This window comes from Myotis yumanensis, unplaced genomic scaffold (assembly GCF_028538775.1).
Source record: "Myotis yumanensis isolate MYYU_CA2020_CCGP unplaced genomic scaffold, mMyoYum1.0.hap1 SCAF_15, whole genome shotgun sequence".
NCBI classification, from domain to species: Eukaryota; Metazoa; Chordata; class Mammalia; order Chiroptera; family Vespertilionidae; genus Myotis; species Myotis yumanensis.
In genome coordinates, this window is record NW_027223766.1 from 26069455 (window position 1) to 26092163 (window position 22709).

The 22709-nt window shown below is 40.2% G+C and overlaps 1 protein-coding gene across 1 annotated transcript in view; it reads right to left on the reverse strand.

Annotated features, from left to right (window-relative positions):
* The window catches only part of XKR4 (XK related 4), a 289149-nt gene that overhangs the window by 98164 nt on the left and 168276 nt on the right, over nucleotides 1–22709 (reverse strand). The window contains 1 exon segment of the mRNA XM_070391865.1: nucleotides 10248–10447. Within this exon segment, the coding sequence (XP_070247966.1) occupies nucleotides 10248–10447 (200 nt within the window).

The window sequence follows — 22709 nt, forward strand, 5'->3', positions numbered from 1 at the left end:
TTTCAAATTCTGACCTTATATTAGAGCTATAAAATATCCATTGTGCTTCAGGGAACACTTGTGCATTTGGCTCTCATATTACAAGAAATATTGCAAATCAGGAGAGGTAACCCGCTATGAAGAAAAGCAAGGGAATGCTTAACCTAAAATTCAGGAAAGTGTTTGCCCATGGGGATGAGGTGGAGGGAGGGAGGGACTTCATAAACACTGGTAATGTTCAATTTCTTAAGTTGAAGAGTATTTTATTCTTCTTCTTGGAACTCCACATAGACACTATGTATATTCACAATAAAATGTACTTAAAGACATATATGGAGAGTAGAATATGGCAAGTAAATGAATTGGGGGCAGTGGATTCAAGTTGAGTCAACATGCAGAGATGTAATTCCATGCAAATAAAAATCACTCATCCTCCTGAGTCTCAAAAAAATTCTTCTTTTTCTCAAGTTATCGTAAGGACACCAGCCCCAGGACTCAGTGGGAGAAAGGGCTACCCCACTTCCACCGATAACATTACTACAGAGGTGCCCGATGCTCTGACTCCTCCTCAGGGCCCTGCAGGTCTGCCTCCCAAGCATTTCTACATCCAAACTCATTTCACTCATTCTTTAAGGTCCAATACTTCTTCCACAAAATTTCCTAGCATCGTTGAATTTGAAATAAATATCTCCTTCTGTGTCCGTAATACATTTCAACATGAAATGTACTTTAAATAATTTTGGTAGCTGCTTCACTTTTTTATTTTGGTTTTTAAAATCTGTGCATTTATTTTCTGTCATTTAGTTCAAAAGCCTATGTTAAAAATATTTTATTTCCTTCTTACATAATTGGGAATGTGTTTGAGATATTTTAAATTTGAATTTTAACTTCGTGTTTCAGCTAACAAAAATATGGAAGCACATACGTACCTGCCTTCATAGAAGCCTACACATGGCAAACTCCTACATTTCAATCCTACCCTGAGAACTTCAGACCCTATGAAATTGTCCAAGTGTTTGAATGGATAATACTGTGGATGTTTAGAAAGTTTTGGAGTTCTGGAGTCTTCTTAGTCTCGCAGACTTTTTCTACAGCTGTTGGAAAGCTGTGAAAATTTAGGTTCACAATGAAAATGCTGACAAAACCTTAGGCAGGCAGTGTGCTCAGCAGGCTCTGTCCTTCAGCAATCAGCGGCTCATTGTGAGGTTTGAGGAATGAATCTCCATGTGGTTTTATTCCAAGGAACGTTTACATACCAATCGAATCAGTCTCTTTCCCCCCCTCCTGCTGACATCTGGCTCCCACAGTATGCAGGGCTCTAGATCTGTTGCATACATCCACACTCCATGCATGAGCAATTATTAGGAAAAAAAAAGGCTTTCCTGAATCATTCAACAGGAAATGATCCCAGTTCTTTATTCCTGCTGAGTCATCAAGAAAACATTAGCTTATGTGTCTAAGGAATGCTTTAAAACTCAGTCTAACTCCAATCTGCCTAATAAATGCAAAATATATTTCTAGAACAAAAGGTACCCTTTAGGATGGCAAAGTTTATCTATAAAGAACAGGTTTTGTAGTTTCATAGTGAAAACTATCTACGTGGTTGTGGGAGCTTTGCTCATCTACTCACCCAACCAGAATTGGGTCAGAAAATCCTGATCACGTGACTATCTGTGGCTTCCTAGAAAAAAAGCTGGTTGGGGAACTAGCACAGTTAGCCATTTTTGAATTTTTTATTAAGTTGACCTCACCTTGTCCCTGCTCAGGGAGCATTTTGATTACTATTCACAGTAGTTATTCTTAGTGTTTAGAAATAATAGTCAAAGTATGTTGATATTCAGTCTAAGTAACTTGCTCTGAGTTTGGGATAAAGGTCAGGTGAATGGAAAATAAACGTGGCTTATTTCCTTGAAGGTGTGAAAGTGCTGAAAAACTACTCAAATATGAGGAGCTTGGAGGTTGGCAAAGAAAGAAGCCATGAGAAAGATAAAGGAACAGTGAGTGTCTGGGGACACTCCTCACTGCACACAGTCCGTTATGTGTGCTTTGTTCCGAACAGGGTTGTACCAAAATATCTGTTTCCTGTTTACATCATTGGAAACGTGTTTTAGATTTTTAAAATTTAAATTTTAACTTAGTGTTTTAGCTAATAAAAACCTTTCACCAGGTCTCTCCCCTCCATAGCCATGCATGTGCAATTAATAACATTATCTGTTCACTCAAACACATGTTCCTATGTCTGAACGTGCCTTTGAGCTCACTCACATCTCACAGGAAAGAAGAGCAAGGGAGAGAGAAGAAATAGTGAGTGGAAAAATACCAAGATGTGTACTTGATTATTGGAGATAATTAAGTAGAACCTAAAAATAGGCCCTTCTTTCATATTACGTTCAAAATGATTCAAATTCAAAACTATTCACAGCTGTACTGAGGGCTGATCTACCATATAGAGTTGATTTCAAGCACTTGAATCAATCATAAGCAAATGAAGCTTCTCTCTGTTCTTCTTTTTATGATCCTAACTGCTATATTTATTTCTGATCTAATATTCATCTGTATGAAAATTTCCCTAGTTTTCTTCCCACATATCTTTTGTTGTTGTTCTTCTTCTAAGTGTAACTTGGGGTGTTATCATGACTCAGAGGCTATCGAATATGCAATGCAGAGATCAATATTATCATTACCCCATTACACTTCATTGTTTATTCTGCCAATACTTTTCAATATGGTAGAGCCAGATGGCCAATACACCATGTCAGTTTTGTAAGTCTCTCCTTACAAAGTTGTTGAAAGTGATGAGTTTTTAAAACTCAACTTCATTAACGTACTGATCAAGCAGACTGGTTGTTTACTATTTTACTGATTTATTAATTGATAATCCCACGTATTGAATAATACAAAACACAGGCTGGAAAGTAAGAAATACAGGAAAATAGATTGTGCTTTTTTAAAAAAGCATATGTGCAAGGATTTACCCTACTAGAGAGATCTTTCAAGTATGAGGAATATATGTTATTATGTGCTATAAATAACACAAATTATCCCGTTGTTTTGAGGACACTATTATCACAGGACTTCTGAACAGACTTAGATGTGGACCAAACCAATGGCCTCTTTTTGCTGGTTTTCTGTTGCTCCTTTTTCTTACAGTACATGACAAAATGTTAGGCTTCATTGATGACACAGTCCTTAGGCTACCTTTTTCATGAAAACTTTGCTGATTTTCCAACATTCCCTGACATCCATCTCTTTCAAAATGCATGGCTTTTCTACTTTCTCTATATCATTTTCCATAAGAGATCATTCTGTGTCACTAAAGGGCCGGAACATGGCCAACATTAGAACATAGCACAGTGAGTTATAATAAATATTTTTGGTCTTCTTTTTTTCCCCCATTAGATTAAATTCTTTGAGAGCAAGAGTTATGTTATTTTTTTTTTAAATCAATCACAACTAGCATAGCGATTTGTCACATAGCAGGCATTCATTCTTCTTTCATTTAACAACTATTCATTGGCTTCCTACTATGTGCCACGTATGGTGGTTCCATGCTATCAGGAAGGCATGTGTAATAGCCTTTGAGTGCTAGCATCATCACCAGCATGACCCTTGTTTGTGTGCCTTTACTACATTTGTCAGCACCTGGGAGGGAGGACAGGCTGTCTTTCTTGCATCCCCACAGGGCTTTGCACTGAAAGATATGGGCGGAATTTAACATATTTACAAAGCCAAAAGAAATCACAACTGTCCAATGGAGAGGCTGCTATTTCACACTGTGTGTGTGTGTGTGTGTGTGTGTGTGTGTGTGTGTGTGTGTGGTTTAGCTCCTTACAGGTTTTCTTTAGTCAGAATTTTGTCCTAAGTTTTGAGGAATTTATTTCTGCTTTCCTTATATTTTGACTCAAATCAACAGTCTCTGGTGAAGCTGTTCTTAACATTTTGTTTTATCAATAATGATATACTGCTGCTTAATAGACTAGATTTAATCAATTATGTAAAGGCAGATACAATGAAGTTACAAGGGAAGAAATTAGGACACTTCTTGGAATTAAGCCCTTCATATTTGAATAGGTTCCATTAAGAGTTCCTTCCCAAATCTCAAGAGATTTGCCCCAACCTCAGTCCTTGTCACATATATTGCCCTCACTGACCCCCTGTGCATTTGGACCAGAAATGTGAGACATTGTAGGATGTTTCTTAAGAAATGAATTTTTAAATGGGCAGTTTGACATTGTGGATCAAAAGCCTTCAAACCTGACTTGTCCCTGAATCTAGTAATTACACTTTTAGGTATTTACCTTTGAAAAGATAATTAAGGATATTTGCAAAGACTTAGTTCTTAATGTGTTTATCATATTATTTATTACAGAAAATATAGATGATAACTTATGATTTCAAAACCAGGGACTTAGTTGAAAGGAAAAGGATAATCCATACGTTGGTATATTATGGAGTGGTTAGAAATGATGTAGAATTATATATGTTGTTGTGGCATATGCTCATGATGTGCTGTCAAAAAAATTTTAATTCTATTTTAACATAATATATTAAAACATGAAAGAAGTTTTATAACTGTAAGCAATAAAATACATGTCATCCTTAATTACTCTTCAGTGGCAAGATTTTTATTATTTCTGGGTGGCAGGAAGGTGATTTTATTTTCTTTTTTTGCATACTTGTGTTTTCTATTTCTCTTCAAAAGCAGGTGTAATAGAGAATAAAAAGTTAATATTCAAATTATCCCAAATATGTAGAAGTGTTAAAAACACAATATTTTGGGGAGAACTTTTACCCTCTGTGTTATCATGAGCTGCCTTCCCGGTGAGATGGTGGACCTGCGGTTGCATGTGGGTAGTGAAGGTGGAATTGATCAGAGACTCATGTGTCAGGTAGAGTGATGGGCTAGCTGCCCTTTACTGTCCCTTCCAACAGAGTCTGTGATTCAGTCAGAACTGCCCCTTAGTGAGCTGTTAAGCAAAGACTGTGTGGCCCCTTCATGAAAGATGGTGAGCTAGATATGCCCTCAGGGCTCCTCTCAATTTAGACTATTCCATGTAGAAAATGGAACAGCTCATTTTGGAACACACCAAGATAAATTAAGTGTTTCTAAATATGTTTTGTCACGTTGTTTAGAGTGTCAAATAAAGTTTTAATAAGAAGTGAACTTTTTTAGGGCAAATTTTGCAGAGCTTCACACACCATCATGCACACAATAGACAGTCAATAAATGTGCTAATTGACTAATAAAAATAGCAACTGCAAAGCAGGCAGATTTAAAGGGACACCGTCCCACTCATAGACTGACAGTCCCCTTTTCCTCCCCAGCAGAAATCCAGAGGTGGACTCAGGCATGTGCAGAGAGGCGGCAGAGGTGGAAGGACTTGGGCTTGAAGGTAGCTGGGTTTCTTCTCTAACCTGAGACAAGTAAAGGTAGCTGGGTGTGGCTCTATCTGCTTTACTACAACGTTGAATAACTAAATCCAATGATTTAGGTCTTGAAAGTTCTCATCAGGATATGACAAATGAGATGGTTTTCTCACTTCAGGGGTCTTAGTTACTCTCGTTAGCTGTGACAGTGTCTGCCACATGTATGGGGACAGCCCCTTTAACTCTGACTTCCTCGGCAGTCTCACAGGATGCAAGGCAAGAATAGTTAGAAACTTCTTTCAGCCCTCTCTTCTCTCTCTTACACATTATTCACAATAAACTGTTGGCAAAAGGGGCAATACGAGAGTTTTTAGAATACGAAGAAATCAGAATAGAAGTAGGTGTAAGTGTGTTTTCCTGCTCTGCAAAGTCTTCCTGTGGGAAGGCATTTGTTCATAACTCACTCTACACATGACAGCGAAATACATTTAGAGTGCAGAATGAGATTTTCCAATGAGAGTAAGAAAGGGTGGAGATTGGAAATGAACTAGAGCTATGAGGGAAAAGTGGTAGACTGGCAACCACTCGCATCTGGTAACGCTCTGATTTCTTTTGTGTTATCTAGATGGCTCCGCTACAAGGAAGGGTTGTTTCTGCATGATGGGCATGCACACCTGTCTGTCAGAGTCAGGTGACTGTTAAATGCAGCCCGGACTGTGGTTTGCACACACTCTTTGTGAAGGTTACATGGTATGCCCTGGTCCTGCACAGCATTCCCCAGGCTGCTACATGGAGAACGCTCATGGACCACATGGAGCATGGCGCTGCTACATTGCTAGGGAAAGCCTCCAAGCATGTCAAACTCACGGCCGGTGGGCCGCATGCCTTGTTTAAATAATTAAGCATGCAACCCTCCGGCTGCGAGTTTGACATGCTTGTGTGGGCTCTTGTTTGTAAATGAGTCAGTATCTTCTCTGTCAGCTATAGGAGGCTGGGTCTACAAAATCAAAACTGAATGTTCAGAGAATACACTCACAAAACTAACAGTGACTTTAGAAGCTCTTTAGTCCAGTCTGCTCATTTTACAGATTCTCAGGGCTGTGCAAAGGCCAGGTAGGGTACCTGCTCTCTATAGAAGGTGGGCACGTATCTTCCTATCTTTGCTTTCACCATTTAGATAAAATCAAAGGTCCTAGATGGGGATGAGATGTTGTTTGAAAATAGAAATGACAGGTCTTGGACCACATCTTCCTGGTGATGTGTCCTCTGCATGCAGAAACAATCCTTCCTTGTAGAGGAGCCATCTAGATAACACAAAAGAAATCAGATGGTTACCAGATGCGAGTGGTTGCCAGTCTACCTCCCTCCCTTGCTTTCTCCCTCCCTCCCTTGCTTTCACCACTCCCCTCCTCTTCTGGTGGGGATATGGGATTGGATTAGAAAACCATAGCAAAGTATAAATTGGAAATTCTCTGATCACAGATGCTATACCAGGTGCTGTAACATCTACTGTGCAGTCTTAGCTGTGCATGGACTGTTGGGCCTCCTTGAGTGTTCTTTATACTCAGAGTTGGATGTTCCTAGGAAAAATGCAGCAGTTATGTCTAAGGGACAGTGTGGCATGAAAAAAATTGCATTCACATTCAAGGTTCCACTCTTCCCTGATTGCTGATCTCAGAACAGGAACCAATCTGTCCTTCCTGGAACAGTACAAACTGAGAAACAATTATACTTGAACAGTTCTCCATGGAACCTGTCAGCCTGCAGCACAAGGAGCTGTCTCTGATTTAATTATTCAATAAGTAAGGAGAGCGGAGAAAAGATTTTCACAGCTAACAGTATATTGCAGAGCTACATCAACTTCCATAAGAAGAATATAATTTTTAAAGAAAAGTTTTTAAATGTCGTATTTCTTGTTTGATTTTCTTATTAGTTTTCAAAGAGTGTTCTTCAGCGAGTAGTAGATGGCTAAAGTCAGGTTAAAAAAGCAATTTTCTTTCTATCCTAAAAAATAATTTTAGGCATAGTCATATAAGAAAATGACTTGCAGACCTAGGACCACTCTCCATTTGCTAAATAAGAATATTTTAGAGATTTTAATTCAGAGCTATTTGCAGATTCTCCACAGGTGTCATGCCACTGATTATTGGTATTCACTACACAGCTGTGTTTTTCCGTATAAATCTCAAGCATCTTTTACCATAAAGATGTATGAAAATATAAGTTAGACTAGGTTCCATCACATTAATTTTTCTTTTTCTGGAGGGGAATAGCTCTGTTCTTATCATTCATATCAATTTAATTTATAAACTCGTTCCTTTGCCATCTATCAGAGGAGGATTATTGAATTTAGAACCTCTTTCTGAAGACAGATTTCTTTTCGAAATGGAAAAGGATTCCTATAGTATTGCCTGAGGTTATTTGCAGGAGGTTGTGTTGTTGTTGTTCACTGTCAGGCATTTCCACTCTTTGGTTTTTTAATACAACTTTCTGCCCACCTTCCTTGTTAAAGAATGGCAGCCGTAAGATTAACCTAGCGAGCTTGTTCTTCACCGTGTGCTTCATTACTGGCATTGATCCTCGAGATCTTGGCATCAACTTGTCTGACCACCACGGGAGTGATATGGAACATAATTTCCCTACGACTTTCTGGTTTTGACATCAAGGCTTGCCTTGGCCAAGGATGAGGTCTGGTTCCCAAAGTCGGTAGCAAACCTGATGCAAATGTAAGTTTAGCAGGTAAGTTGGGAATATGTGGTGTCAGGAAAGAGCCACAACTCTAACCAACATACATTTTGATGCCTATGTTTTGGGTTAATAGTCTGATAAAAACTAAAGATCATCTTTTTTTCTATTTTTTTTTTTGTATAAAATTTTACATAAAACTCTCACAATGAAAGATGATCTCATTTCCTTAGACCAGTGGTTCTCAACTTTCCTAATGCTGTGACCCTTTAATACAGTTCCTCATGTTGTGGTGACCCCCAATTTCATTGTTACAAATTGAACATAGTTAAAGCATAGTGATTAATCACAAAAACAACATGTAATTATATATGTGTTTTCCGATGGTCTTAGGCGACCCCTGTGAAAGGGTCATTCAACTCCCAAAGGGGTCGCGACCCACAGGTTGAGAACCTCTGCCTTAGACCCTCTCTCGCCTTTCCTCCTCTATCGCCACTCTCTTTAGGATAAAAACTTCTTCATGATTTTCTAAATCATTTAGACAATTAGCAGAGACACTCAGTACTCTTGGGCCACAGGAAGGTGGTTAACAACCCTCCACATTGGTGCTTGGGTTTTCCTTTTCCAGAGAGTTTTCACTGTGTAACTATACTAAGGAGTGGCCAAGTTGTTCTGGAGATGAGTGCTGGATTCCATGACACAGATTTTGTTTGATGTTGCCTTTCAAGTTGTATGCTCATTTACAGACCATTTTCTAATGCATGGCTGGCCCTATGAGTTTGTTGGGCATTTATTGATGCAAAGATAGAAAGAATGGTCATCTAGTTTAGCTTGTGACCTTTACATTTGAGAAGTGGGGCCCAGAGAGGTTAAGTGACTTGCACAAGATCTCACAGCAAGAAATGAGAAAACCAAAGCTAGATCCACCTTGTGCAGCTTTCACTGTTAACATAGCCACTCACAACTAATTGATAGGCCTTGCCTTCTCCCACATTTTCTCTTCTATTTCTGTTTAAACACTCCACTTTCTCTTTCTTCCAATTTGATTTCTGACATTTGAGAATCACACCCCAGGGATCTTTTTGGAGTTTTCTTCAAACATCCTAGACCAAAGCTACTTCAGCGTGGAGCCAGGCTTGAACCAGGAATTCATGAATAAATGGGTCACTGGCTACAGCACACCCTCCATCTTCCTTTACCTATAATATGCCTCTCCCACTCCCCCACTTAAAGCACTCAGCCTACGCTAATGTGCTTCTTGCTATGAACATTTATAACGCTATTATTGTAGAGATTCCCCAGACCAACCAGATCAAGTCTCAAGTTAGAGCATGGCCCAGACATGTGTGTGCAGAGAGGAAGTCTCAGCAAGCTCTGCTGAAATGGAAACAAAACGAGCATAGTGCGTGAACTGTTTAATAACATCTATTTAGTTACAGGATTATCACATTGCCAGGAAACTCTTCCTATAGAAAATGGCTACCTATCCATCACCCATCTACTTATTTATCCACCTGTCTACCACTGGTCTGTCTAATCTTTCTGTTTCTAGAAAAGATTTGAGCAGCAGGCCCTCAGAAACCTCAGAGCAAATCTGTCATAAATGGGAGAGTACTACTGAGGAGATTATCAAACAACACAGCAAAACATGAAAATATTGATCTGATAATGAGATTCATTTGATAAAACTTAGTATAAACAATATATCATTAAATATTGACATTTTTTTCCAGGTGTCCTTTTTAAAATACTAAACTAATTCCTACCATTTTCTTTTAAACTCTGGTTCTTAAAGTCAAAAGAAAATTGTAGAGATTACCCTAATATTCATATGTATAGAGAGATGATATTAGAGAGAGAGAAAGAGCTATGACTCTTATTCAACTTGTAAAAGAAATATTACTCTAGCATACAAACCAGAAAGCCTTAGTTAACTGTATTTTCATAGTGGCTAAGTGCAAAATCATAAAATTCATTTTTCCTACACAGAGGGCAACTTGAAGGCCAAAACAAATGTCTTTCTATAAATTAGAGCTGACAAGTGATGGCCAAGAACAAAATATGCATCATTCACAAATTCAGTGCCAAACAGCAGGCATATAACGGGAAGCACCATGGCCTGTATCAACAAAGCGTATTAGAACAGTTCCTTGGATGTGACAAAAGTAGCCAGTCAGTCTTTCCCCAAATTCAGAAACCAAATTGCAAGCCCTTACCTTGGAGGGCCTGTAAGCTATGAGTCTGTACGATAATGCAGAGCTGCAGGACCAGCTGTGGAGCACTTTCCAGAAAGGTGGCTAGCAAATGCAGCATACTCACATCTGCATACTCATACACCATTTTCCAGTAAAACCTCCATCTGTCATTCTCCCCACTCTGTCGGCTTCGAATACCTAAGTATATTGTGTGGAAATATCTAGAAAGAAAACATGGAGAACAAGAAAGAGATGAGTGATAATTTATAATTCAAACACCAAGGCTATTTTTTTTTCCTGCAAGCCACCATATGCCAGCACACACAAGAAACAATTACTCTAGTGGCTTATTTTCAGGCCCAAAGTTAACTGTTTAAGTTCCCTTATCCTTAAATGTTCACTCTGAGAAGTCACTGCAATTTTAATCCCCACTAAAAGCATTCCATTGAATTGCAATATGAGGAGTGAGGTGAAATGTGTTAGAAACTTGGGCGTAGAAGAGATTAATCAATAAAGAAAATAAAAATAAATTGAAAAAAAGAGAGATTTGCTATTTTGAAAATCTTCACACACACACACACTGGGGTCAGTTTCTCTATGTGCTCAGCAGTGTTCAGAAGATGGATTTCTCCTGGGGCACAACGCAAGTCTAAGGACTAGAATGTATGGGCTTGTAAATACTCCTTATGCCTTTTAAAAACTTACCATTAAAAATTTCAAACATATGCCAAAGGAGAAAAAGCATAGCATATTGAATCACTATACCTTTCATCTAGATTAAGTAATTACCAATACATTCCCAATCTTTTTTTCCTTTGTATTTTTTACTACCTGCCACCAGATTATTTTGGAGCAACTCCCAGACATGTTATTTCATCTGTCAGTATTTTATTAAGATAATTTACAAACAAAAATTCAATACCATTATTATACTTACAATATAAGGACAGTTTTGATATTATTAAATACTCAGTGTTCATTTTTTCCCTATTATATTTTTTTACAGTTTATTTGAAATACAATTCAAACAAGGCTCACACATGATGAGTATTTGATATGTATCTTAAGTCTTTTTTTACACCATGAATTTCCCTTCCATTTTTTTTCATTTCTTGCATATTTTTTATTGTCTTGATTTTGATGAATGTATTTGTGTGGTGTGGTTAACGTTTCTGTTCTTTGTGTTTTCTTCATGTGGGTAGTATTAGAATTTTGATCAGATTCAAGTTTGGTCGTTTTTAGCGGGTGATGTCGAGGACTTCCTTGAGGGGTACTTTCTTGAGGAGGCACTAATGTTCTCTTTGATGGTGTCATCATCCACAAATGATCATATCCTCGGTCCACTCACTCTTTAGGGATTGAAAATACTGATATTCTGAATCTATCACCCTTCTTTTTATTGGCTAGACTACTTCTGCAGCCCTTATGTCAAAATCTTTACAGTATGTTTGGTTGTCCGAAGCTTATTCTCTAGTCGATCTTTTAAAAAGGTGCACAGGGACACTGTTCTCTGAGTTCTTGCATGTTTATAACAGCACATGGTTATCAATCTTGCCTTGGGTGAAGATAAGGTTTCTTTTGCTATGTAGACCCTAACGTCTCAGAATTTCACTTGGAGATTGGTGCTCATTTCTAGGATATGTGATAGAACTGAACCTACCCAATACAAAGGCTCTTGGATGCCAAGAGAGAAGAATAATAGTAGGGATACAGCAAGAAAGTGAGAAAGCAGAAAAGCCTGGGCAACTTTTTCATTGGAGGGTCCGGTTGGATAGCTGTAAAATCCATGCATATGCCGTGCAAAATCCAAGATCTGCAATTTATTTATTTGAGCATGTTAAATCTGTTACTTTATTGCATAAAGTGTTGTAGGAAAGTCTGATAAAAATCTTTTATTTGTAGTTTCAAGTTTTAACATGCAGTTTCAAGTGGTTTTGAGCTACAGTATTTATTTATTTTTTAAGTATATTTTATTGATTTTTTACAGAGAGGAAGGGAGAGGGATAGAGAGTTAGAAACATCGATGAGAGAGAAACATCAGCTGCATCCTTCACGCCCCCTACTGGGGATGTGCCCGCAACCAAGGTACATGCCCTTGACCAGAATCGAACCTGGGACTCTTCAGTCCGCAGGCCGACGCTCTATCCACTGAGCCAAACTGGTTAGGGCGACCTACAGTATTTAGTATTTCTTCTTAAATCCATTGCTTTATTTCTTCTTTGGGGTCTCCTATTTATTTATGTTCTATCTTCTGTATCTCCTATATCTATTAGCTTCTCTAATATTTTTAATCTCAAATTGATTTTCATATAAAATGTCTTCCTCCTTTTCATCTTTTATGAATCTTCAAATTGTGGTGTTTGAATAGTGTCAAAATTTGAGTTGAATTTTTATTTCTGACCTAATTGTTTTTTAAAAATGAGAATTCTATATTGAGTCATATCATTTTCTTAAATGTTAGCTTTTCTACTCATTTCTTTTTTAAAAAATCCTCAACTGAGGATATGTTTATTATTGATTATTAGAGAGAAAGAAGAGAAAGAGAAAGAGAGAGAGAGAGAGAAAGAGAAAGAATCATTGATCAACTACCTTCCATATGCACCCCCACTGGAGATCGAACCTGGCTGGGTTCTACTCATTTCTTTTCTGACTTTTTCTAATTATGACTTATACAGTATTATTCTTTAATGGATTTTATAATTTTCTTAAATTATGCCAGGTCATTTAGAAATATTTGTTTTTATCTGTTTTCTACATGTGTTTTTCTGGTATACTTTCATTATCTGTGGAAAAACCACTATTTTTCTTATTCCCTTTTTCTCATAATAATTTTGAAATTTTTCTTGTTGACAAGTTTTAAAAATTAGTTAATTTAATTTCATGTAGTTTCAGGAGAGGTTAAGTGGGCTAGGATAGCTTTATTGGTGTCAAAACTTCAGAGGCCTTCCTCCTTTGTTCTCGTGAAGTGATAAAAACAACATCCCTTGTTAACTTTCTGAGATCAGCTGCCTCTGTTCCCCTTCCCCTTTCTTCTTTCATTGCTTGTGGTTGTCCCTGTCTTGTTCAATTTGAAATCCATTCCTGCAGGTTCTCCTTAGTGTGGAGGCTTGTGGAAGGCTCTTCAGTTTGTTAGGGATGACTCAGCTTTAATAGCATAAACACTTATTGCCTTACAGTCCCCTTTGGCTCACTCTTGCATTGAATCATAGAGAGCACACTTCTAGTCTCTATTGCTCCTCTAATTTGGCCCAATGCACTTGCCAGTGAGTGCCTGTTGGGGATTTGGAGGTCCCTCTCATCTCAAGGCCTTCCCTCTGCCTCTCCCTGTGTAGTTGCTGATATCACGAGGCTCTTATAAGCTGTCACTAATTTGTTCCTGGGTAATTAAGGGCAGATCTCAGCACTAAATTTTATTATATACATTAGAGGCCTAGTGCACGAAAATTTGTGCACTGGAGGGGGGCGTCCCTCAGCCCAGCCTGCGCCCTCTCACAGTTCAGGAGTCCTCCAGGGATGTCCTATTGATGGCTTAGGCCCGCTCCCTAAGCTCCAGTCTGGCCTCCCTCTGCGGGAGGTGAGGACAGGGGATCAGAGGACAGCGCCACCCCCATCACCCTGCTACTACGCTGCCACCGGGCCAATCAGGGGACGGCGCCACCCCCATCACCCCACCATTGCCACCCGGCCTCCCTCTGTGGGAGGTGACCAGACAGGCCGATCAGGGGACAGTGCCAGCCCCACCCCACCCCCCTGATTGCCCCTCTGCCACTGCCGGTCGCTGATAGCCGTTTCCTCCCTCTGCCCACTGGCACATGCCTTGGCTGGCCTGGTGCCGCCTGCTCGCCGGCCCCACCCTCTGCCGACTGGTCGTTCTGCTGTTTGGTCAATTTGCATATTATGCTTTTATTATATAGGATTGTCCATGATTCTTTAGTTTTGCTCTGATTATTTTAATGGGATACATTCAAAAACTGCTGCCATTGCCACTATATTTACAGAACAGTAGCATTTTAAAACACAAAAGTGATTTAATCATTCTTCTGAGTCTTTGATTTCTCTCTCTCAGTAGTTATAAGATGAGTGTGCTACAGTGCAATTTACAGGAAAAACCCATGTTCCTGTACCACTCCACAGCTATAGCTTGTTGACCAGCCCAGAGCAAGCTGCTGGTGTTACCTTTCTTATAATTGTGGCTTTTCACAAGCTTGTTCTTTTCTTAGAATATCCTAGGAATAGCCTTTCCAGCTTCTCTGAATGGCAAACTTGTTTTTGAACTGACAGTATTTGTCCAATCATTACCAATAATCATTCACTCTTCCATGCATTTACCTGTTTCTATTAGTTTCCGAGGAGTGCTTTAACAAAGTACCACAAACTGGTAGCTTAAACAACAGAAATTTATTGCCCATCAATTCTGGAGGCTAGATGTCTGAGATCAAGGGTTGGCAGGGTTGCTTTCTTCTGAAAGCTGTGAAGGAGACTCTATTAGTGCCTCTCTCTTGGCTTCTGGTTTGCTGGCAAACTTGGCATTACTTAGATTGTAGATAACATCACCTTAATTTCAGCTTTTATCTTCATGTGGTGTTTTCTCTCTCTTTCTCTCTCTCTCTGTGTCAGTCTGTGTCCAAATTTCTCCTTTCTATAAACACAGTCATATTGGATTAAGACCCACCCTAACATCTCATTTTAACGTGGTCATCTGCAAAGACCCTATTCTGTTTCCAAGTAAGATCCCACTCACAGGCACAGAGCATTAGGACTTCAACATCTTTTGGGAACACAATTCAATTGATAATACTCTTCTATCAACGTTCGATCTTGTTAACCCTATGACTTCTCCTCCTGTTTGGTGATTTCCAAATCTGTACCTCCCACTCCAACCCTCACCAGAGATCCAAAACTGTATGTCCATCTGCTTACACATATGTCCATCTGCTTTCCACATTTCCCATAGGTATATGAAAACAAAAATATTCAAAACACCTTATTGCCTCTAAATTTGTCCCATCTCCTATACTGATAATCCATACCACCATTCATTCAGGCATTTAAGCCAGAAGCTTAGGGACCATGCTAGGATCTTATCCCTCTCTTACCCCTTACATTTGATAAAGGACTATGTTCTGAAACTTTTATCTCCTTAATATGTTTTCTCCTCTTTCAAAAGTCTCAGGGTGATTTGGGAGGTATTATAGTATTTAAAGCCACAAGACAAGATGAGATCACCCTTTCAGTGAAATTGTGCCAACCTAATAGGCTTGGCATGTCATCTCACTGGGCATGAGTGTGATGCCCATCAAGAGAGGGGTTTTCCTTCCAAAGGCACCATACCTAAATATATAAGGTGACTCCAGGGGGCAGGGAATCCAAATTCTCTTGGGGAAGTGTGAATTCTTAGGAAGTCGGTCCCTTCCCAAGGTCTGGAGTGAGGAAGGAAGACTATCTAAGGGGGCCCAGGGTTGGCTGCCTAAGGTGCCAGGGTTATTTAAAACTCCTAAGAAAAAGTTGAACCATCTTTTTCTCAGTGGCTATGCTGGCAAAAACCAGTTATATCCAGAAACTTCTTACTTATAAAGTAGTCAGAAGTAGCTGGGCTGCCCCTTAACTTGAAAGGAAGGAAAGTAGGTTCCTGGAGGCTCGTGTCTGGGAGCCGGTGTCCGCGGGCGGCCGCGGGCCTGGCGCTGCCCGCGGCGGAGGAAGGCGGGAGGCCGGAGGTCCCTTTGGAGTCACTTCCTGTTGTTCAACAGGACTCAGGTGCAAGAGGTCGAGGGAATCGAAGATGGCGGCATAGGTAAACACCGGAGATTGCCGCCGTAAACAACCACTTCAAAAATACAACTAAAAGTTGGAACGGACATCAACCAGAACCACAGGAAGGCTGGCTGAGGAGAGTCTCTTCAACTAGAAGCAAAAACAACAGCATTCCGACGCTCAGCGGAGGCGCAGTGTGGAAAATTTAAAGGTACGGCGGTGCGGTGGTGAGGTGGTGCGCGCGCAAAGCGGGCTGGCGGCTGAGGGCTCGGTTGTCGTTTTCAATCAGGAGTGAGTCTCAGACTCTGGGCTACAGATCCGGGCGAGTCTCTAGGGACCCAGACTCAAACGGGAGAAGCGGGACTGTCTGGCTACGGCCCCTCCGAGGTTTGCAGCGGTTGTGGGGACAGAGAGGCAGAGCCCCTGGGGACGGACTGAGAGCGGCCATAGCGGCTCCCTCCCTCCACCCTGTTGAGCCCGCCCCGCCCAGGCCCTGCGCACAGCCATTTGCCAATTGCCTCAGGCAAAGGCTGGATTAGCGCCTCCCCAGAAGACAGACGTTTTCCGCTCAGCTGATTCTCACAGCCAGTCGGCCTGGTGGTCAAATCCCTCTAGTGTTAACTACTACAATTAAGGCTTGGCTAGAACAAGACTTCGCACAGAGACCACAAGGGGGTGCACCAAGAAAGCATAAAAGATGCGGAGACAAAAAAACATGACAGAAATGGAGGATATGGAGCTAAGAATCGCAATTTTGAGGGCTTGCCATAAATTTGTGCAGAGCCTCACGAAAACTAATGAGACCCTCGATGCTACGATAAAGAAATTAGAAAGTAAGCATACACAGACTGAAATAAAGAATATTATACCCAATAGCAGACCAGAGGAGCTCAAAAATCAAACCAAAGATTCGACAAAAAACACCCAACTGGAAAAGCAAAATGAAAAAATCATCCTAAAGTGTGAAGATAGTGTAAGGAGCCTCTGGGACAGCTTTAAGCGGACTAATATCAGAATTATTGGAGTGCCAGAAGATGAGAGACAGCAAGATATTGAAAACCTATTTCAAGAAATAATGGCAGAAAACTTCCCCCACCTGGTGAAAGAAATGGACTTACAGGTTCAAGAAGCGCAGAGAACCCCAAACAAAAGGAATCCAAAGAGGACCACACCAAGACACATCATCATTAAAATGCCAAGAGCAAAAGACAAAGAGAAAATCTTAAAAGCAGCAAGAGAAAGAGGCTCAATTACCTACAAGGGAATACCCATACGACTGTCAGCTGATTTCTCAACAGAAACTTTGCAGGCCAGAAGGGAATGGCAAGAAATATTCAAAGTGCTGAATACCAAGAACCTACAACCAAGATTACTTTATCCAGCAAAGCTATCATTCAGAATTGAAGGTCAGATAAAGAGCTTCACAGACAAGGAAAAGCTAAAGGAGTTCACCACCGCCAAACCAGTATTATATGAAATGCTGAAAGGTATCCTTTAAGAAGAGGAAGAAGAAGAAAAAGGTAAAGATACAAATTATGAACAACAAATATGCATCTATCAACAAATGAATCTAAGAATCAAGTGAATAAATAACCTGATGTACAGAATGAACTGGTGATTATAATAGAATCAGGGACATAGAAAGGGAATGGACTGACTATTCTTGGGGGGAAGAGGGGTGTGGGAGATGCGGGAAGTGACTGGACAAAAATCATGCACCTATGGATGAACATAGTGGGTGGGGAGTGAGGGTGGAGGGTGGGGTGGGAGCTGGAAGGAGGGGAGTTATGGGGGGAAAAAAGAGGAACAAATGTAATAATCTGAACAATAAAGATAAAAAAAAATTAAAAAAAAAAAAAAAAAAAGAAAGGAAGGAAGGAGAGTAAACACAGAGAATCTAAGGCACCTTCAGGGCAAGTGTGAGCCCATGGCCCCTTGTCACACATGCTCTGGTACATGCTAAGGGTTTTCTCTCATATGCAGGGCAGCAAGGCTGAGGAGTTAATGTCCTGGGTCTGTCCTCTGCCAGTAACAAAGGGGAGTAGGAGGATAAATATTCTAGCTGCCTCACATTAAATAATCTGAAATGTGCTCTCTACTCCCTGGCAGGCTGGAGTCCCAGTTGCCACAGTGGTAACCTACTCAATAATATACACTCTTTGACTGCCTTACCTGCCCTGTCCCACTACCAGCACTTCCTAGAATTGTCTTCAAGTAAACCACTTACACTCAAACCCTCCTCCTAGTTATATCACAGGTTCACAGCAGCACCCCGATGGTGCACTTTGTTCCTCTGGACATAAAGCCTCCAAAAATATCACTGGCATCATCTCAGTTTCATGCTCAATAACCCCAAAATGGCTCCCAAATTTTCTATTGTATTTTGATTCCTTTGCTCAGCTCTTGAGAGCAACTGCCAAAGCAACTTCAAATTGCTTCATGTGCTTTTTAATCTTGACTCTCATCTATATATATAAAAGCCTAAACAACCGTTCAACCGGTATTTATGATGTGCATTGACCACCAGGGGGCAGACACTCAGCACACAGGCATGGAAACATGGAACAGACTGATGAATCTCAGAGGGTAGGGGGGAGGAGGAAGGTGGGAAGAGATTAACCGAAGATCTTATATGCATATTAGAGGCCTGATGCATGGATTCGTGCACCAGTGGGGTCCCTCGGCTTGGCCTGTGGGGATTGGGCTGAAACCAGCAGTCTGATATCCCCCGAGGGGCCCTGGATTGTGAGAGGGTGAAGGCCAGGCCGAGGGACCCCACTGGTGCACCAATCTGTGTACCAGGCCTCTAACTAGATTATAATAGGCCAGTCAAGGTGGTTATTCTGTAGTACATATTTTCTCCTCTGCTTTGTGCCTATCTAACTCATCAGTCTAAATGTTGATTCATTAATCTACACTTAGAGTTGTCCATGTCATATATGAGTTCGAACCTCATCATTCATATATATAGTCAAGAACTAACATCCTTACCATGAACACACCATATGCTAGACAGACTCAGCTGAAAATGCATCTTTGTTGGCTGACAATTGACAATTATGTATGTAATTAAGTATTAAAAATTTTAATCCTTTGCTTGTTTTCAGTTGATCATTCTGCTACACAGATCTCTCTCTGGTGCCATAACATGTTTTATTATCAATGAATGCCGCTGAGCCAATTTTCTTTAAAATCACAAAATAAATCAAGAGAGAATTGGGCATGTACACTCATTCTTTCAGGATATAATTTGAGCTGTTCTGGTAATTTATGAACTAAAATTATATGCTGTGCTTTAGACTCAATTCAGTAACATCAATGGTCAGTGTGACTTGACTTTGTGTGTTTTTAAAATTTATCTTTATTGCTGAATGAATTACAGATGTTACCTTTTTCTCAACCATTAACCCCACCACCACCACCACCCCACCCTGCTCCCACATGCCCCCTGTACTATATCATAAAGGATAATCTAACTGATTTCATGCTTTACTTAGAGGATGGATTTGAAGAAAAATAATACTAGTAAAAATCTAACATGCTCTTATAGGCTTTTCCCAAACTTCTTTTGTGGTTTATTGAAATGTGTTCATGATGATGTATTAAATATTAAAAGTAATGTGAGATTTAATTGAAATTTATAGGGCAGCTTTTCTTAATTTATGTATTATTGCATAATTTTTAGCATGTTTTGTAAATAACAGAAGACGACCTACATCCTTCTGTGGTTTTGCCATTGCCCAGAATTAAAAGTACCCTTGCCTGACATTTTTTAAAAAGTGCTGTCCCACCCAGACTCAAACTTCCGAACTGGTTTTGAATGGTAGCTGGGGGGCAGTCCATGAAACTAACCCCAGGAAGGTATGCCAGTATATGCTAGCAGTTTCAAGGTTGGCTTCTGCCATTCAGTCCCGTGGAAAGAATGCACATGACCAGGTAAAGGGAATTAATAACAACTTTCTACCTAAAATATACTGGTACTGGGTAAAATGCTTTATACACATTTTTTTTTGTCTTCCAAGACACTTTATAAAGGTAGAGTTATTCACACCCTTTAACCTATGAAGAATCTTTGCCATAAGAGTCTTTGGTCAATTAGAAAGCTCACAGCTAGTGAGCAGTTGAGCTGATCATAGACTCCATGTTTGTCAACCCCCAAAATCCATGTTATCTAGAGATTAGCAAGACCCACTTTCTAGCATCCTAAGTCATTAAACAACCTCAGGTTTCCAGTCCAGGAAAACATGTCAACTACCCATGACTGAATTGCCACTGGTCTTATATTAAAATGCTATTTGGGTTAGAACTAACTAGATCCCTTAATATGGTCTTGAACCTGATATACTGTTTAGTTCAGAGTAGCCTTTGAAGTGTGAGTTTCTAGAAGGCAAGGCTGGGATTCCTAATACCACGCAGTCTGCTTGTCAATACTAGTAGCTACATGAGATGGTTGAATTTATTTATTGATGAACTTCACACACAAACAAGCATGATCTTTCTTGAGCATTTGTACAATTGTCTCTATAAATCCAAAATATCAAAAATCATGCCCGAAGGCTTGATATGGTTGAGAAGTGATCCTGCTTGACTCACCTCACTTCATTGTGTCCTGCCTCCCAGGCTCCAGTCCACCTTCACTCTGGCCCTTGCTGAGACCATTGGCTTTGCACAACGGTAACCAAATAGCACTTTGCTGAAGCTGCTGTTTTTCCTCCTAATCGCTGTCCCTGGACTATTTACCCATAGGATCACCCTTGACCAAGGAGGATCAGAGAGTCATTGAATTAAAGCTCTCTTCTTCCCCTTTCTAGGCCTGCCAGCTCCAGTTGTTCCCAATGGGGACCAGATTGACAGAGCACCCTGGGTGGGCAGGCCTTCCATTTTGTCTCCCATTCCTGCTCCCTGGGACCACCTCCCCGAATAAACCACGTGCATAGTCCCTCTTGTATCAGGCTCTGGTTTTTGGTAGATTCAGGCTAAGATGTTTACCATAAGTGAATCTAAAGCTTGATTTTTCTCATCAAAGATTGTGTGGGAGGAGGGACTAGGTAAGTGACAGTTGCCCAGATTAAAGATGCAATTTTAAAAATAAAATTTAGGAGAGCAATTTTTAAAAATAGATTCTTTTTTATTTTTATGAGCAGCTCTCTCTCAAATCCATCTGACTTTCCATTTTCACCATGCCTGACAGAATTCTTACATTTTTAAAACTTACTGCTCAATTAATTTTGTCATACAGGGCATGCCAAACCACCTGTTTCTGTAATCAGTTCATGTTTTCCAGCCACTCAGGCAAGAGACAATACAGAAGACATGCTGTTCATAGCAAAAGGAAGACACTTCACGTTGAATGTGGCAGCAGGGTAATCAAACATTACGTGTTTGACTTTCTTATAACACCATGAGGAAAATACCCTGCCTTTCTCGTCAAGAATATAAAAAACTACTTATCCTGTTCTCAGAAGAACCACAGGGTTCAGAGCTGAGAAAAGCTACCAAAGCGTCTCCCTTTAGAAAACCTTCATCCAAGGTATTTCAATAATGCTTTCAGACTACGTGAACTTTTCAGAGCCATCCCCTTCATATCTACCTATTTATTTTACCATTGTCCCTTCCACCACCTACAAATTCTCTCTCTCATCCCTGTAAGGACAGAAATAAAAGGCCTTTCTTTTTCTTTGCTGTGGCCTTGCATAATTGATGAGAAGCACCTGGTAATTAAACCCCAAGACTTTTAGCTCCTCTGATTCAAACAGCCCCTCTGTTCAAACTGCAAGATAAGCTACTCTCAAGACTACACTCTTGCGCCCTCCTCCTCCCTGCAGTTTTAATGACTCTAGGAAAATACTCCCCAAAGAGTTTCATCCTCCCCAAAGAGTTTCTAGTTAGTAGAAAGTGCCCTTCCTCTCCCTTCCAGATCCAAACCTTCCCCCTTCGAACTCTTTGTAACTTGTGCTCTAAGCATGTTTTGCAGTGGTTCTCAACCTTCCTAATGCCACGACCCTTTAATACAGTTCCTCTTGTTGTGGTGACCCCCAATTTCATTGTTACAAATTGAACATAATTAAAGCATAGTGACTAATCACAAAAACAATATGTAATTATATATGTGTTTTCCGATGGTCTTAGGCGACCCCTGTGAAAGGGTCATTCGACCCCCAAAGGGGTCGAGACCCACAGTTTGAGAACCGCTGTTTTATAGGCTTGGGAAAAATACTGATAAGACACCTCCCTAAGACATTTGCCGAACTCCTGGAAAGCAAACAAACTATAACTTTTCAGGACAACTCCCAGCATCTGCTCAACTTCAGCCCCAAATCCTCCTCCCTCCTTGTCACCTAGCAACAGCAGCCATAACGCTTTAAAAGTGGAAGCCGCTTGCTGCTTTTTGTTCCAGCCCTGTACTGATTAGCAATGCACTGGCCCATTCCTCTCTTGAAACGTAAAAATAAACTTCCTTTCTGCATCTCTTCTTTTAGTGATGAATTCTTTCACAGCCTGCATCACCAGCCAAACCCTAACAATCCCCTCCCCTTTTTCCTTCCTGCTTCCTACTAGCTTCCGTCTTTTATCCACATCAATAGTTAATATGATATGCCTGCCCAGATGTTTTCACTCTTCCCGCCAAAAACTGGCAATGATGTGTAAGAAAGTATGACCTGGTGAATTTCTGAACAGCTATTATTACACATTTAAGGACTAATTCCTAGTTGAGAAAAATGGCTTTGACTT